Raw genomic sequence first — 19738 nt, forward strand, 5'->3', positions numbered from 1 at the left:
TAATTGACGATTATGAAATTACAATGGCTTCAAATAAGTTTACTTATTATCACTTGTTGTCTTGAAAAATAATTTTTTTGTACACCAGCATTACAAATAGTCTATATCGTTAGTCAAAATCGGCACAATATCCTACATTATTGTTCCAGTGCCGTAAAATATTACTATGCTAACTAAGACGTAATGACTTCTATTATGACGACATAATTTTTGCCATCGTGACTAACGAGAAAGATAGGCTTCAGCACGAATTGGAGTCACGTGGTTGTCATGGTCTAGTCATGGCCATCTTGACAATCGCGTAATATAAATACATGTTCAAAGTCCTAAAAAAAAAAACAAAAAAAAAACAAAACAAAACAAAACAAAAACAAACAAAAAACAAACAAAACAAAACAAAGGAATTTCTATATTAAACTCATGTTAAACGTGTATTTACATATAAACTTGTTCAATGTTGGCCATGTTATGACTAAGAATGTGACGTCGTGCCGTAGCCTGTCTTTCTCGTTAGCCACATTGTGCCATAAAATTAAAATTTACCGTGAATAATATTGAATACATCACTACTGTCATCAAGGCCCTACACAAGTGGCTGCGCAGTCTATAGGGACAGGTCAAATAGAACGGTGTGCACGACGCCATTACTGTGGCAGCTCAAGCTAGCAGGCTATCAAGTTTCTAGCTAAAAATATCACAAATATAAGTATTCGGACCCTTAATAATACATCAAAATATGATAAAATGTGAAATTATTGTTTAACCTTACTATACTAAAATAATAAGTATACAATACGATTTATAAAACCGATATAACTGGATTACATTCCGTCAATAAAGTTTCTTACGAAGGCCTGCCTACTGCACATGAAGAAATAAAGTACCTACAGTCCTATATGCTCTATAATTATATTACTTTTTTCAAAACTAACAATCCTCTTGATATTCATATATTAAATACTATACAAGTGTTATTGTGACGAACAAAGTGACAATAAAAACGCACAGGAATGGAGAAAATGTATACCTACTATTTATCCTAAAAAAGTAAAGGGACTTTATTATGTTGAGTGCTATTAATCAATCCACTAAATCTTACTTCAAAATGCATTAATTTGGAATCTCAATAATAATAATAATAATAATAATAATAATAATAATAATAATAATAATAATAATAATAGGCCTAATAATAATAATAATAATAATAATAATAATAATAATAAAAATACAAGCCAGATTTTCATTTTTCAAACTCCTAATCTGTTCATTCTTTTTCTATAACTCACCTTTTCCATTAATCTCAATTTTTTTAGACTGAGCATATAATTGTGTTCCGCACTAATAGTATCAGGGACGTGTGAACAATTCGCAATAGCAGTTACATTGTCTGGTTCTTAGATTCCAGTACTTTTCAGAATCCTCATAGGATGTTTTCCTACCTAAAAATAATATTATACCACGAAAAAAAGAAATTCTACTAAATAGCCTATACTTTCAAATGATGAAGTTCAAGCCAATGGAAATTAGGTCTATGTGAACTTAACTTGTTTCAACAATGAACCTATCAGCATTAGATATTCCGAAAAATTAAAGAGGAATGAAACTGCGTGACTTTCCTTTTTTTCATGTGATTTCCGGAAGCAAACTTCTGTGAAATGTTCAGAATACTATTTATGTTGTGATAATTTGTTCAAATAAAATTATCTCTTCTAATGGCAAACAACCAATCGCAACAGTAGTTATGCTTTTATAATAATGTTTCTATCTTATTATAAAAAATAGCAGCAATATGTTTACCGAAATAGTTTTAGTGTAAGCTAACAGAATAATTCAATCTACATAAAAGTGCTATTTATTGCCTGCATTAATTGCACCTTATACTATTAGGTGCATTTAAATATCGTTATTTACGCAAGAAAAGTGATGCTGTAGCCTTTCCTGAAGCGATTTGTGCAGTCATAAGCCTTACAAAAATGCATCATTATGATAGATTCATCAAATGCACACTGGATATACTCGCAGTCACTATCACAACTACCTGTTAAATGCCACACTTGCCACAATGATGTCGATGCGCGAAGGGTTTCAATTTTGTACAGCACAGCAGCGCTCGCTGTGCGTCTAGGTAGGTAACTATAACGTCATTGACTGTCATAGCAATTCATTATTCATAGATCATCGTTACAATTTTTTATGTTATTTCGTTAGCCTGGCAATTGTTTCATAATGCAGTCATAAAGGAAAATAGCATATGAAACACGTTTATGTTATATAGTTATTGCATTCGTTAAAATTAGAAAATTCGCTTTGCTCGTTTCCTAAACATTGACTCATGCAGTAAAGTAGGCCTATAACAATATAAACTAGTTTCATAACATTCTATTCAGCAATGTCATCAAGATTGTTTTGTCTTTACTATTAAACTGAAATGATTACTGTAATATCAGCAAATGTCCATGGAAGCTCAAAAACTGATTTGCAGTTCTCGATACAGAAATAATGATTAGCAACTACCTAGATAAACATCAATGTCTAAATATGAACACTTCAATTAATAATCTATCAAATAATAATAATAATAATAATAATAATAATAATAATAATAATAATAATAGAAAGTATCTGATGGGGAAAGGAACTTGCCACCCTAACCCATTATCTCCTGGCTTAGTTTCCTCATGAGTAATGCCTTATTGGTGTCACTTTTGAGGTTCAAACCTGTCTTCGGACAGTTTACTAAACAACAGAAAGCATAAACATCCCGACACAAAAGAATAGACAAAGAAAAAAAGAAAGTGTTAAATAACGGGTCTACGTTCACGCAAAAGTTGTTCTTAAAGTATAAAATCTTTCATGTCTGTTTGAAATAAGCTTAATAAAAGAAAATGGTTTCATTCTCCTGGTTTTGTACAAAAATGACAAAATATGTGTATAAAATCCATTATTTTTCGTACAGTACAACTAAGAATCAATCGAATTCTATAATTATTATCGTATGATATGAATTTGATATTACCTTGAACACATTAAGTATGGAAATATTTAAAATATCACAAAATTTGCTGGGTAACTTTCGACCATCATTTATTCACATATCATTATCATCATTACTATAGCCTGGTTTAAGTTAACGGTGCAGCGTGCTGTATTCGTACAAAAGCGCGACCGTTCGTCTACAAATATCATTCATAGAATAGAAGTGATAAGCACAATAAGCCTCGGGCAGTTTACAAGCCTTCGGGCCCCTCCTCCATAAAAGGGGATTATTATACAATTATTATTATACAAATTATAAACTGATAATTTTGATGTTACAGGTGGTACTGCTCATATCACTCCTGTCTGCACTGTGGGGTGCTAGGGGCGAGCCTCCCGGACAGATTACGACAGGAGCTGTAATACATTTCGGAGGTGACCCAACATCTCATTATGCGAAGGTGAGATATTTTAACGTAACTTTTCGTTATTTTACATTTTGACGGATCCTTGATCTCCAGAGAACAAGGTGCCAGTGCAGGTGTTACGTGCTGTCTCTTCTCACTTTATAGATAACTTGGATATGGAACAACAAGTTTTGATGGTGAAATCATTACAATAAGTGAATGTCTCAGGAATCTTCTATGCCACATCAATAAATTTAGGAATGCAGTTATATTGTCAGACTCCAAAACAGCTATTCTATCAATCGTCTCTAAACACACACCTTCATCTCAAACAGCAGAAATAACTAAAATGCTCTCTCAATTAATATCACTCAATAAAAGAATTGTATTCCAATGGATACCATCCCATTGTGGAATCCTGGGAAACGAGAATGCGGATGCTTTAGCAAAGAAGGGCAGCACTGCTACTTACAGACCTGTTACTAAATATTGGAGTGCAAGAGGTCAGATGACTTTATTGTCAAACGCCTGGCATTAGAAAACAACAACAACATTCTGATATTATATTAGTACCTTATTTATCATTCATTTTATTAGCCAAGATGTTCGCAGAAGTTATTGTATCTGAGAGTACAGTGGACTCTACTAAGTTCGACAGAACAGAATTGAAAGTTCAGTCCAATAAGGGTAGTGGGTGTGGGAGGTAAAATCAATACAAATTCTTATTGGTTATCCAACAACGAATACAGTACTGTACATGCATTTCCTGCCCGCCCCGAGACTTGTGTATGCTCTTCTAGTACCACAGTGGGTTTCGACAGTTTCATCTCACAAACGGCACAATTCTCAAATAGAAAAAAAGAGAAAAAGAGTTCATTAATCTAAAATCGGTGATTAAATATGGATGTCCTAATCAATACAATATTCTGTTTTCCTTTAACAAAAGTATTACTACAAGACACAGAACCAATTCCCATTCAAATGCCAAACTCATTTCTAAGTGTCTGTATAGGGGCGTATCTAATTCTCCTATGTAAGCAGTCGAACTATAGAATGTCGAACTTAAGAGCTTCCACTGTACTAATTAAAAAATGTAGTTATTTGTGTTAGAGTGATGATCCAAATCAGTTCAATTGTAAAAAAAAATTTCTTCAGACTACAAGAGCGTGGGCATTCTAACACAATTTTGAAGTGACTACGAATTTATTGTACTACAAACGGGAAAATTTTAACACTTTGTGTAACAGAAAGCAGAGACGTCATGCAATGATAGGATTATAGCACATCTGCAGTAATACTGTTGTCGGACTATGTAACAGGAGACAATGGATGAGTCCATCTCTACGAGAAATGAAGCCCAACTTGCTCAGTAACTAAGTAAAAATTAATCAAACATAGTTCAGACAGTATTGATAAGTTCTTGACCTCACATGGAAAAAGTTACTAAGTTATACCTCAAAACAAATCTTATTTATTCAACATAATCAACTTTTAGCTCTATACACTTAGTACAGTGGTTATAAAGTAATTCCAAGCCTTTACAAATTATTTGTCTTGGGCTGTAAACCACCTCTCCAAAGCACTTGTTACTGCTTCATTCGATGAAAACTTCTTCCCTTTCAATATTTTTTTTATTAGTTTCGCAAATAGGTGATAGTCTGAAGTGGTTACATCTGGTGAACAAAGGGAATGGTGAATCAGTTCAAAGCCAACTTAATAAATTTCTGCAATGCAATCACGGACTTCTGAGCGAGTGCATTGTCTTGCAAGAACAGCACACCTTTGGAAATTTTATCACGATGTTCCTCCACGATTTTTCCCGAAGCTTACAAGTTAGTTAATAATGAAGAGTAATATGCACCCTTCACAGTTTCACCTTTGTTCTCTGTAGTCCGTCTTTGTCCCAAAAAAAATAATAATTAAAAATAACTGATCTGACGACCTTTCATGCTGATTTTTGAACACGAAATATCTTTTGGCAGGAGGAATCAATGTTTTCATTGTTTTTATTGTTCCTTTGTTTTTGGGTTGTAATAATGAATTCTTGTTCGTCCATAGTTATAATACGATCCCAAAAATGACAAGATTAAAAATACTGTGGTTCGAAAGATTGCATAAAAAGTTTATGCTTAACGCCATGATTGCCATCGTCGTCTTTTTAGTACTATCATCATCACCATCATCATCATCATCATCATCATCATCATCATCATCATGACCGTCTGCCTCCTCATTATTATTATTATTATTATTATTATTATTATTATTATTATTATTATTATTTACTTGAAGCAAGTAAAGCGATAGGTTTGGAAGTAAATCCCAAAAGACAAAGTATATGATTATGTCTTGTGACCAAAATATTGTACGAAATGGAAATATAAAAATTGGAGATTTATCCTTCGAAGAGGTGGAAAAATTCAAATATCTTGGAGCAACAGTAACAAATATAAATGACACTCGGGAGGAAATTAAACGCAGAATAAATATGGGAAATGCCTGTTATTATTCGGTTGAGAAGCTCTTGTCATCCAGTCTGCTGTCCAAAAATCTGAAAGTTAGAATTTATAAAACAGTTATATGACCGGTTGTTCTGTATGGTTGTGAAACTTGGACTCTCACTTTGAGAGAGGAACAGAGATTAAGGGTATTTGAGAATAAGGTTCTTAGGAAAATATTTGGGGCTAAGAGGGATGAAGTTACAGGAGAATGGAGAAAGTTACACAACGCAGAACTTCATGCATTGTATTCTTCACCTGACATAATTAGGAACATTAAATCCAGACGTTTGAGATGGGCAGGGCATGTAGCACGTATGGGCGAATCTAGAAATGCATATAGAGTGTTAATTGGGAGGCCAGAGGGAAAAAGACCTTTCGGGAGGCCGAGACGTAGATGGGAGGATAATATTAAAATGGATTTGAGGGAGATGGGATATGATGATAGAGAGTGGATTAATCTTACACAGGATAGGGACCGATGGCGGGCTTATGTGAGGGCAGCAATGAACCTTCGGGTTCCTTAAAAGCCATTTGTAAGTAAGTATTATTATTATTATTATTATTATTATTATTATTATTATTATCATCATCATTATTATCATTATCATTATCATTATCATTATCATCATCATTGTCGCCATCATAATCATCATAGACTACTTCAAAAGTCATCTTTTTGGCGCGTTCTATCTACAATCATATAGGTTCTTGAGGGTTTTAAGTATACCAGTAACAGGATTCCTTCTTCATTTGATCAGCATGGTGATATTCCACCTTGTGAGACAATAAAGGACAAACACAATATAAGATATGCATATCAATTTCGTGCGAAAAAGCTAAATTCCCTTTTCTCTACTGGCAATCGAACCCGACTATAAATTCTATTTGAACCATATCGGAAGACTGTTATGAATACCTGTACAGTGTACAATTAAGTAATAATTTACTCTCCTTTCAGACAAATTACGATGGGGTACAAGGGTTGCGTTACTTTGCAACAACTGGTACCAATCAACTGCCAGCAATTCAACAACCCGTTCTGGTGTATCCAGGATCTGTCCACCATCAGCTCCTAGGGGCTGGTCCCATCATTATTCCTACTCAGGTTTGGTTTATATTAGATATTTATGCAAATTGTAATGAGAAATAGATTTTTAAAATGTTATGTAAGATATCTTTGTCTCTCTATTTATTAAATATTTCAGGAAAATAAAACTTGTTAATTAATACTTATGCTTTTGTAAGATCAATGAGTAGTAAGGCGATGGTATGTCACCGTTACTAAGTCCAATATTAATCGTCTTCAAATGTAAAATTTACTCTGTGAACTAGTTCTAATGTGCACGCCACAAATAATGTGAAAGCCAGTAAACAACGGTCGACAGGAAAAGCACTCTTTGTCACAGATAACACATTCACAGTCAGTTGTAAATGTCAAATTTGTATTCGGTAGGAATTACTTATCAATAAATAATTATTTAACCCTAATAGTTTTTCTTCCCTAGCTGTTGTTTATTTATTTTTATTTTTGTAGGTTATTTTACGACGATTTGTCAACATAGCTGTTGTTAGATAAATAACTTACGAATGAAGAATATATTTTCATATTTCTACCAATATTAATTACTGATTTTCGTAATGAGCAAAGTGATATTGTAAGCGAATACAATATATGTAAAGTTATATCAGGTAGATTTGTGAAAAAATTAATCACATCAACTTAAAACGTACAATTTCATTATTTACATGGGATCTTCGGGATTCACAAAAAATGTGTGTTATTTGCAATGCGGGAAATGAAAGTATTTGTCTTTATTTCGGAGTACAGTATATGATTTAACTTTTGTATATCTCGTAAATAAGAATTCTTCAAGAAAATTAACCCGAGCGAGGTGGCTGAGTGGCAAAACATTGGACTTTCTTAAGGGAGGTCCTGATTTCAAATCCCGGGGCCAGCCAATCTGATCGGCGTTTTTAGTTGTTCCCTCGATCATTTCCAATGCAAAAGATACAGCTAAGATCAGTGGCGTATGCTGGTTAAAGGGTTTGGGCTACCGCTGACCCTATTATTACACAAAATATATCTAACAATTACTTCAATTTTAATTACTATGGTAAAACTAATAATACAAAATTATTACATTATGTTATATTATAAACTTTTTCTTTTGTAATTTCCTTGGGCTACCACCGGTAGCCCCGGTAGCCAGCAAAATACGCCCCTGGCTAAGATACAGTCGACAGTCGTGAAATGACCTTGAAATTAAAGCAACTATAAATAAAACCTGAAATAAAAAAGGAAAAACTACAAACGGAAGTGTCATTGGTAATAAGACAGAGAACTGAAGCTGTTGCAAATCGCATAAAACATATGAGAAAGTATATATCGAATACGTGACAATGATTTTTCTTATCTAATCTAAGTAAAAAATGTTAATGTTTTGTTCCAGCTCCTATACTGAATGGAGTGCACTGTACATATTTTATTACCGGTACTAGAACGATGAACAAAGTTTCTGGTCTGTTTCGTGTAGTATATATGAATCCTATAGATTCAAAATCTCCTATATCCACTTTCACAAATTAAAGGATTTTTGACAGTAACTGGTGGAAAATAGAAGAAATTTTTAACCTAACAGTGACTTTTAACAAACCTTTTGCTTTAAATTCCGTGACTTTTTTTTAATTTAAACTATATAAAACATCAGAATTCATTCTTAGCAAGTAATATATGGGCATAATTCAATTATGAACAAAATGGTTTTTAGGAGGTTTTGAATCTAGAGGATTCATATCCTTTAAAGTCTTCATAATAAGCTTTTGCTTAAAGGTTGTCATTTTTTAAAATCCTTCGCCTATAATGAACAACTCTAGATATTAAAAACATAGGATGTACTTAAGGGGTTAGGTATAGCTTACAGCAGTAAAATTTTTGGAAATATTCAACATTTTTTTCCTCCATTACTGTATCTTGTACAATAATGAAAATTGGTCTATGTAAAAATATTTTTACGATTTAAAAAAATATTTATACTTTTTTTTTTTTTTCAAAATTCAAAGTTCACTGTGCAGTGATGAAGCATTTCCCTCATAACTCATAAACTTGTTAAGTTTTTCATGTTCTCTCTCTTTTATTTTATTGCTGAAGCTCATGCTTACAATATCATGCTCTTTCAACTACATTCCTTAATAAACAATATTTTTTTTTGTGTGTGTGTCAGATATTTAACCATTTTTTTAAAATGAATTTATTTTTTATCAGATAATCTATCAAAGGTAGAGAACTGATTTTGCATCATATTGTAGATATGACATGCATAACTACACACAAAAAATTTCATCACAGAATGTTGGATACTTTTTGAGTTATAAGGGAAATGCTTCATCACTGCACAGTGAACTTTGAATTTTGAAAAAAATATATAAATAATTTTTTTTTAATCGTAAAAACATGTTTATCATATAGCAGAAGGACAGTGTTTTACGCATACTAAGTTTCATTATTCTACAAGATACAGTAATGGAGGAAAAAAAAAGTTGAATATTTCCAAAATTTTACTCCTTTAAGCTGTACCTAACCCCTTAAGATAATGAAACCATACAACCTTCGAGTTCATCTTCAAGGAGTGCAAGAAAGGTATATAATTAACTATGGGTGTATTACGTCTTCTAAGTAAAATGAAGTTGCCACTTTTTATGAATGACTGTCAGCTATGTACATGCTTTGCAAAGGATAAAAAAGATAAGATAGAAAGAAGTGGCTATTCTGTGAGAACAAGATTGCTGCACGTGTCTATCCTATTTTCATGTCATGCATTGATGATATAATAAAATGAGATTGTTTATTCTAAGCAAGGGTTTTTAAAAATGGTACATGCTATACCTGTATTCAAAAACGTGAGTAAATGAGTAATTTTCATGTATTATCAGATTTTTTCTCTCTGCGTGCAGGTTGGAATACAGAATGTGGCTGGTGTCAACAAAGGTGTCCCATATTATGGTTACATAGTGCCTACTAGCCCACAACCCCAACCACCTCCAACTCCTCCATCTCCACCACCGCCACCTCCTCCTCCTCCACCTCCACCTCCACCCCCACCCCCACCACCACCACCCCCACCACCACCACCACCGCTACATCCACATTTACCATCAACTTCTCCACCTCTTATACCAACACCGTTACCTGTCACTCCACCGCCTATACACAACAGTGTAGATCTCACGTATGATTCACTCACCCCTTCATCTCAAAATGGAGTAGCATACAATCCTGCAGTATACACCACACCTTCACCTTCACAACGACCAATATTAACCTCTCCACCACCTGTGCAAGCCACTACATACGGGCCTCCAAAACCTGTCGTCCTTCGCCCATATTTAACATCGAGACATCGAGGAACATACGTTCTGGGACCACCCCATCACCATATAACTGCGACAAAAGCACTGGTCGGCCATTACCACCACCTCATCCCTGTTTCACCGAAACATATCCACCCAGGACCACCACCTACACTACTGATCAAGACAAAGCCACATCATTACTCCACTATATACCCAAATCACAACTCACAATACCCTAAATCACCACCAGCATTCTACAATCCACCAGTAAGGAAACCTCAGAGCCCACCAGTCAATTCTGTAAGTCATCCTGATATAACGAAAGCAATCTTCCACCCACAACCGGAGGACAGCTATGCAGCAGCTGCTGCGTCCATGAGCACTTCTCAAACAGTTTCACCCTACTCGTATGGGCAGCAAACTACAAACCCTCCCGCAGTTTATAATTATGGTACAGGCTCCATAATACCACAACAGTACTATGTGCCAATCATACCTTACACACCAGTACTGGGGCCAAGACAACGAAGTGATGAAACAGAACAGATGCACAATGCAGAGAGTGTCGCTATGGAAAGGACTGCCCAAGATATTGATGATGATGAGGAAAACGGCTTAGAGGAGGAGCCAGAAGAATCAAATCCGGTGCTCTTGTACAAGGGTTCCAGACATCCTGTGAGACTCTACCAACAACCAGAACCATCTTCCATTCCAATGTCAGAGCAGGAAGACATGCACAAAGAAGTGGATACAAGTGAGTGCATATCTTTCATAGTTAACATGTAAGTAAGAGGATAAGCACTATGTTAGAGCGTCTGCTTTCCAAGATGGTAACCCAAATTCGAATCCCAATTGCAGGTTTAACTGGAATTTGTGGTGGACAAAGACAGTGCTTGATCGTAGGTTTTCGCGGAGTACTCCCGTTTCCCCTACCGACATTCCACCATTTCTTCATTAATCAGTATCATGCGGTGCAATGTAGTTTGTCTTCCATGGTGCACTGAAAGCAATACTATGGCTGCGAAAAGACCTACAGTTACTGTGCTTCGCTCCTAGAGTGGGACACTTGAGTTAATGACGAAAAGTCAAGTGTTCCCCAGCTGTAAGAGAATGTCGGACAATCCTCGAACTCATCTCGCCAAATATTGTTTTGATATCTCCAATTCCACCAATGCTAGATAACTTCGCAGTTGATACAACAATGTCAAATAAATAAAAAGATCTACAAGTACATCAGAGCGAATTTTTCTCCTCTAATAACCATTGTTACCATAACAGATAAATTATGTAAAAATTAATCTTTACGTACATTAATACTCGTATAAACTAGGAAAAATAATGGATCTAAAATTGATCCCTAAGGAACTCCACGTTTAATATTCCTAAATTCTGAATGAAGGTTATTTAATTTTTACAGGAAACATTCTCAATCCAGAGAGTTTTTCAGCTGTCTCATCATCCAGCTGGATGCCCATTAATGCCCCAGAAGGAGCGGTTCCCGCACGAGCTTACGAGATTCCAGCACCAGACCTATCACGAGGCAGCAACCATTATTCAGCAGGTGTTGTAGAGGCAGAAAGTAGAGAACAAAATGAAGACTGGAACAATCACAGACATCACAGTTCAATGGGAAGAGTTTCTGCTGTTCCAATTAGCCCTGGGGATCGATATAATTTAAGGACTGAGAGTGATTCTCATCAGAGAAATATGTACAAGGGAAATTCTGAAGAAGTTGTGTCTGCAGTTGTTCTTGTAAAGCAGTAGTGCTGTAACGATTGTTGCAAATATGAACTGAATCATGACAACTATCAGAATTATTGTGTAAAATATTTAAGTTCATCATTTCATGCTGTGAATATGTACATTTTAGTTAAAGTCGAGTATGTAAGAGCAAATGTGACAAAGTAAGAAAATGTTAATAGATATAAATGGTAGTGTAAATTTTTTCACAATTCATGCTTTTTATCATCTTTTTCTATACCTACTTCTTCTTCTGACAATTATTTCATACATTCAATGTTTCTATATTCTCTTGTATTTATGATGGGAATCGTTTACAGAGATAAATCTTTTACCATTTTATGAATAAAAATAATCGTCAAATATTTACCATTAGAGCTGAAGTTTAAATCGATAGATTTTTTAGGGCTTATAGATACAGTTATCGTGACACCAGAGAAGAACTAAAACCTGGGGGTCTTATGTCACAGAACTGAAGCAAGTTAAAGAAACCTTTCTCTGAAAAAGAGGGTTCCAGGTAAAATTCTCCACCCATTTATCATAGTTCACATCAAAATTCACCTTACACTTTTCCAACGGGGATGATTAATTTTTCCTTCCAGGTACCTCCGCTTCAGAATTGCAATTCGAACCTGTCATACTTGTAGAGCCTGGGAGTGTCTTTAAAGCATAGTATTGATAGCCAACCAACCAAGTAAATAATAAAGTTAATCTTACTATTTTGTCATATTGAAGGCACGCGGTAGCATCACAGTTAAGGCGTAAAGCTGCAAAGCTGAAAAGTCGCAGGTTCGGTTCCCGATTGGGTCATGGATTTTCTCCATTGATCTACCAATAATCCTTTCGGCCACGCTATGACCCTGAAGTTCACTCAGTCTCTAATAGAAATGAGTACCAGGGGCATTTCCTTGGGGGTGAAGGTGGCAGGCACGTAGGACTGATATCTCTACTACAATTAATATCAATTTTCTGTAATGGTGGGAGTCTTAATCTTCCGCCACTTCTGGGCCGATTTGGCTTATAATGGAGTTGGCTTTATATTTTACATTTATTATGTAACACTAGCTCCATAAAACTGGTCAGAAATTTATTCATTAAAAATATGTAGGCTTATGTTTAAAAGTTAAACATGTAATAGTGATACCAATAATATATCATTTCCTCGAAAGTTATACATGGTATTTGTTCATTTTCTTTTACCGGTATGTATATTTATTTATGTCACTCATAATGATCAACAGCATATCATAATGCGAGAAGATTCTCTATGTATAAACTATATAATGTATAAAAATTGAAAATGACACAGTCCAACAGCAAGTTTTAATAGAATTTCATATTCCTATTATTCTGGATTTAGAACAAATATTTTGTGGTTAAGTGGAAAATATAACGTTACACAGCAGATTGAAAGTAACTTATAAAAATTGTAATATGTTGTTTTTTTGATAACAGTTGATTTTCTTGTGTAATTAAAGCTGTATTTGTTATAAAAGTTTAAAATAAAGCACCAATAATTTTTTGCATTTTTTAAAAACATAAAAATTCCGAAATAACCCCACAGAGGCAAGAACATCAAACATTTATTTATAAACATTAGTGTCCGAAATCATCCCGAATGTGAGATGACACCAGACAATTTTTAAATTATTCTATTCTGCTCATTTCTGAATGCTAGCACATTGTTTTTAGATTGTCACATTGTAGAGATACTTAACAATTTATAATCACAAAAAACTGCAAATTATCAATTATTACACAAGTGGTATCTTAAAAAAATATTTTAAAAAACTGTCCAATATCACCCCATTTGACAGTACTGGTAATACAAGTTTATATCATTCCTGTATTCTTATGATCTGATGTTTCAAACTTAAAACTTAATTTATTCTAAAGTATTATTTTTATGAACAATAATATCAGCTAGTCACTATTGCATGCTTACATACGTATTTAATTATTTTGCTCTGCTATATAATGATGCTAAAAAAATTCAATAAATATTTTCAGTTTTAAAATTTGGAAGGGAATTACATTATGTATTATATTATTAAAAATTGTCCTGTCTTCTTGGTCACTTGGTCTACCTTTTCTCTTAATCCAACCATAACTAAGATGTTAGCATTACAGGACATTCAGAATTTCTGTGCACTAATTTAAGGTACAGACTAGAACATAAGTAACCTACTAATAAAAATCAACATGACTTGTATAAAGTTTTGCATTCTGAAACAGCGGTTCTCAAACTGAAAGCTGTAATAAATATTTAGGCTTCTGTCGATTATGTAAAGTATGTAGGCTAAAAGTCTTCTATGATATTAAATATAGAAAGAATGGCACCATGTAAACAGTTTGAAAACCATTGCTTTAAAATTCCAGATTTATTCATTCTCTATGTTAGACACAAATGAGAATAGATGTACCAGTACTACAACATTTCAAACTGAAATTTCTTTCATCAGTAGAGTTTAATGACTATTTTATTTATATTGAATGACTTCCAATATCTGTTGGACTTGTCATTGCTCTCTAACAGTAAGGTTATACCCTCAAGTTAGTATGCATTGCCGCCCATACGAGGAGATGGACACCACTCGAGTGGGGGGGGGGGGGGAGCAGTCCATTTTTTGGTAGATATTTTTAGGGATAGTAAGACACAAAATACCGATATTCACAAAACTTCTTTTTACATGAAAGAAGAATTTTGTCAAATCACATGTTATTGAAATACTACTGGTAATTATATTTCCAACAGGTTTTAAGAAGTAGAAGAGTTACCGATACTGGTATTTCCATTTTTGTGGAGACAATATAATAAAATTTCTTTAGCTTTTTGTCTTAGTATTGTGTTTAAATTATAGAATTTCAACATTGATTAAAATATTTGCGAGGGGGCAGAGCCCATAATTTCTATGGGCGGCCCTGAAGTATGCTAAAAATTGTTACAATATACAATGAACTGATTTATGCTACATTGAATATCTAGAACATTGTCATAACCAAAGTGTAATTTAAGTACAATCCAAATTAACTTACAAATAATGTCATAAATTTAGTTATTCATATTACTGTTGATAAGGATAACAAATTTGAATTACATAATTTTAATTATGTAGGCCTATACGAAGCTATGAGGTGTAATGTTAAATGTGATGCAATACATTTTACTCTCTTCATGTACGCCTACAAAATTTATAAATACTTGCAGGAAAGTGACAAAGCTGCCTATTTCTTTTCAGAAATATTTGTAGTTGATGTCAGCTTTTCAGTGAATATAATAAAATAAAGTACATGTCCCAAAAAATTATGTTTATTTTTATTTATAATATTATTGTTGTGTATCTCTTAAATGCCTTTCATTTCAGTGTTATTGAAATTTAACTTATTTGAAGGTACCATACTCTGTGTTCCCCTATATTTATTGTCATAAACGAATACACAATAAAAGACTAAAATAAGATCAATTATATAATATCGCTGTCAAAAATATATATCTAGCAGGGGCGGCTCGTCCATAAGAGCTGCGGAACTGCAACACTCCCTGCTTTGACAGGAAAATAAAAATAATATTTATTTTAATTTGTAGAAGAATTGTTACAGCTTTTATTGCTAAATTGCTTTATATTTCATCTGGCCGGGAATATGTACTATTATCTTATGCATAATCTTTTTGCGCGTCGACTGTATTGGAATTGACACTACATTCAAAGTCGTCCTGGGATCTGCAGGGTGGTCAGCTCATAGAGAGTGTGTCTTGCAAGGTCAGGGGATAGAGAGGTAAAGGGAAGCAGAGGGAAACTACCGCTGTTTAAAACCCATATCTCGCTGCAGTGGCTTGCAGAGCCAGGCCACAAGGGATCTTTCCTCTCCTCTCACACTGCTATTGTAATGCTGCGTCAAATGGATTCTCTATTCCCTTGAAACTTAATGACAAAATTTTTATTTTCTTTTCACATACTTATTGTTGTAGAATCTTATCGAGTTAATATAACGAAATTAGTATTCTCTTTTGCCTTATTATTACGTATATATCCAGCCTCCAGCAGAACCTAATATTTGCCTTAACTCAAAATGATTGCACGAGTAGAATCCTTTTGATATAGCACGTAAAATACGAACGAGACTTCTTTTCCAGTTTTAGAAAATTGTTGACCATCAGTATATCTGAGTGTTGCTTTGGTGTGACGTCTTAATACCGTAACTTAACCAGTGCAAATTTGCAAGCATGAGTGTGTGTGAATTACAGAATATTAATTTTATTTTTCTCAACTTTCCCTTGCGGAGAATATTGATGTAATGAAGTGAAATTAAAGGGTCGTCTGTTACCCGACTTAAATCTTACTTAAGCTTCATCCAGCCGAAATAGTGCATATATGTAAGGAAGTATAACAATGAAATTTACGCTAAGCATGTGTGGTTACGTGGATGTGAACAAAAAAAATGTGTATTTTGTTTTCCTTGCCTTCTCTTTGGTGGTGATGCTGCATGGACTAGGAGTGGTGTGACAGATTTAGGACATTTGCCCCTAAAAAGCAAAATGCACGAATCTTCGCAGTCTCACCTGAAAAATGTTGTTTCATTGGCTATGTTACGCAACTCATACTGCTGTGCAATTAAGTGAAACGAACAGAACAAACATTCTCAAACATAATCAAGAAGTGAGAAAAAATCATGAAAATATTTTTAAAAATATATTGATTGTATCAAATTTTGTGGCCAATCTGAACTTTCCCTTAGGGGACATGATGAAAAAACGATTCGAAGAACCCTGATGTGTTTCGTGGGTTGCTACAGTCCGTGAGTAATCTAAACGAGCCTCTCAAAAATCATTTGGAACATGCCACTGTTTAAGGTTATTCTAAGACAATTCAGAATTAACTGGTAGATTGTAAGTTGAGTGTCTGCCGATTTGAAATTCAGACTGAAATCGATGGTATTAGTTTTTCTTAGGGATTAGCAAATGGTCCCACAGACATCTCCCAACTAAGTCAGGAAGTTTTGGTTTTTCGATATGTAGTGCATTTATTTTTGTCCTATACTTATTAGTAATGGTATCAAGAAGTGAAATTTGTATGTACCGAAATCTACTGCAACTCTTCCAATCCACAAGTTCACGAGCAGCCACTGATATCTAGTGAATTTATAGTTATTTGAATCTTCAGTGTTTATACAGAAAATCTTTTATGTGATCTAAGGAACAGATTCTGTATGCTCTGCAAGAGTATTATAGATATCAGGTAAAACTCATGGTCAATTACCACTTCATTAACTATGTTTTGTCGTATCTTAGCATATTTCGCCGATTTTTTGCTTTCTTTACTGTTCGCAATAAAGTATGTTTCGATAGTCCATAAGATAATACCGGTAGCAATGATTATTTGTTCTGTGAAATGGAAAAATATGTTTTAACTAGCTATAATATATGTCAATGGTTAACTTTATATCTTCTTTACTATGTTAATATGTGGAAATTACCTGGCTGACTAGTTTCGATGTGATATTCTTCATTGTCCGAAGTCTAGGCTAGACAATGAAGAATAATCCATTTTGAATCTTGCGTACACTACTTTTAACACTTGAATATAAGTAATTGATTAACTAGTGGACTTACTCGTGTTAATTATGTAAGTGTGTACGGCTTACAGCTGTTTCGGTGCATCATCACACCATCTTCAGAGCCTACTAGATCTCGGCGTCATCTCGAACTTCTCTGCCTGTTATGTGGGTGCGTTTGATTGTTGAAAGGTGTTGAATAGTGGAGTCAAATAGTGTGTGTGTACTGAAATTAACCTGTGTGTCGAGAATTTGATCAGGGTGTGTGTTAGTACCGGTATGTTTGTATATTTCGTATTGTTCTAGTGTGTTGAGTTTTTGGTTCTTGGGTTGTATGTGTAGGATTTCCATGTCCGCATTTATGTTATTGTATATATGATTAGCATTGGTTATGTGATCGGCGTATGTAGATGTATTGTGTCCTCTGGTTATTGCTTTACTGTGTTCTTTGTAGCGTGTTTGGAATGATCTGCCTGTCTGTCCAATGTAGAACTTGTCATTCAGAAAGCAGAAATACAACATAGCATACAGAACAGAAAACACACTACAAAGACATCTCAACACACAAAAAACACAAACAAATAAATACGACCACACAGTGTATACAAACTCACATGTAATAGTTGCGATAAGTTCTGCATTGGACAGACAGGCAAATCATTCCAAACACGCTACAAAGAACATATTAATGCAATAACCAGAGGACACAATACATCTACATACGCCGATCACATAACCAATGCTAACCATATATACAATAACATAAATGCGGACATGGAAATCCTACACATACAACCCAAGAACCAAAAACTCAACACACTAGAACAATACGAAATATACAAACACACTAAAACACACCCTGATCAAATTCTCAACACACAGATCAATTTCAGTACACACACACACACACTATTTGACTCCACTATTCAACACCTTTCAACAATCAAACGCACCCACATAACAGGCAGAGAAGTTCGAGATTACGCGAGATCTAGTAGGCTCTGAAGATAGTGTGATGATGCACCGAAACAGCTGTAAGCCGCACAGACTTACATAATTAACACGAGTAAGTCCACTGGTTAATCAATTACTTAATGAAGAATATCACTTTGAAACTAGTCAGCCAGGTAATTTCCTCATATTAACATAGTAAAGAAGATATAAAGTTAATCAGTAAATATGTAAGTCTTAAAAGTGATATAGAACAATGAAGAAAGTACAATATATGTGTTACGAAAAAGTCTTCAAAGAAAGTTCATACGAAGTTTAAATCTCAAACACATCCTTTTAGAACAAAAACTGGATAATATTGCAACAGCACTGGAACGTTCACTATGAAGTCCTTTACATGTCTATTGCAGAAAATAGGTACCGGTATTAGCAAATCATACAGTGACAAAATTGTTGAAATTGAAAACGTGCAAAATAAAAGCTGCTCATTTATTTCGTATTCGTGAGCCTTGTATGAGAGTTTTGTACTGTATGATTTTTAAGAAAAGTTAATGATAGTGAGCCAGATCCATAACTAAACAAAACACTGTTTTCGAATTAGGCATGGTTTATGCTGCATGAGTATGTTAAGTCACAAGATATGAGACAATGATCTCAGAAAATCCCCATAGCATTCAAGAAATTCTTCGCAATAAAAAGATTGGTGTATTGTACAAATTTAAATGTATCACATAACTGGTCAATTGTTTTTAAAGTTACAATTACGGCTGAACACTACATTGAACAAATTGTGAATTAATTTACGCAAATCTTAAATAAAATGGGAAAATAGTATGCATGTTACAACGAGATTCAGCAAATGCGAATATGCAGGTAGTGCAAGCAATGTTAACTCTCCAATGGTTGCGTGGATCACATTATGATTGGTGATCCGAGATGGTAGCATTTATTGCATCTGTCATCTCGGTACCTTTTTTTTCGTATATTCTCTACCCTCTCAGCTAGTCACTGTAATTGACAAGTGTTAAGCAAGTGGCACGTAATTAGGACTATGCTCTGCACAGATTTTCTCAGTCTCTAAATTTATTTATTTATTTTTTTATTGGGTTATTTTACGACGCTGTATCAACATCTAGGTTATTTAGCATCTGAATGAAATGAAGGTGATGATGCGGTGAAATGAGTCCGGGGTCCAGCACCGAAAGTTACCCAGCATTTGCTCGTATTGGGTTGAGGGAAAACCCCGGAAAAAACCTC

At 34.3% G+C, this 19738-nt stretch overlaps 1 protein-coding gene across 1 annotated transcript in view; it reads left to right on the plus strand.

The window, feature by feature from the left end:
• LOC138705608 (uncharacterized) overlaps nt 1–15281 on the plus strand; it is a 129183-nt gene extending 113902 nt beyond the window's left edge. Inside the window, exons 2-5 of the mRNA XM_069834209.1 lie at nt 3321–3440; nt 6846–6992; nt 9839–10991; nt 11655–15281. Of these exons, the coding sequence (XP_069690310.1) occupies nt 3321–3440; nt 6846–6992; nt 9839–10991; nt 11655–12001 (1767 nt within the window). The 3' untranslated portion in view covers nt 12002–15281. The remainder of the gene's footprint in view (nt 1–3320; nt 3441–6845; nt 6993–9838; nt 10992–11654) is intronic.
• Nucleotides 15282–19738: the final 4457 nt, after the last annotated feature.

Source organism: Periplaneta americana, chromosome 9 (assembly GCF_040183065.1).
Source record: "Periplaneta americana isolate PAMFEO1 chromosome 9, P.americana_PAMFEO1_priV1, whole genome shotgun sequence".
Lineage (NCBI taxonomy): Eukaryota > Metazoa > Arthropoda > Insecta > Blattodea > Blattidae > Periplaneta > Periplaneta americana.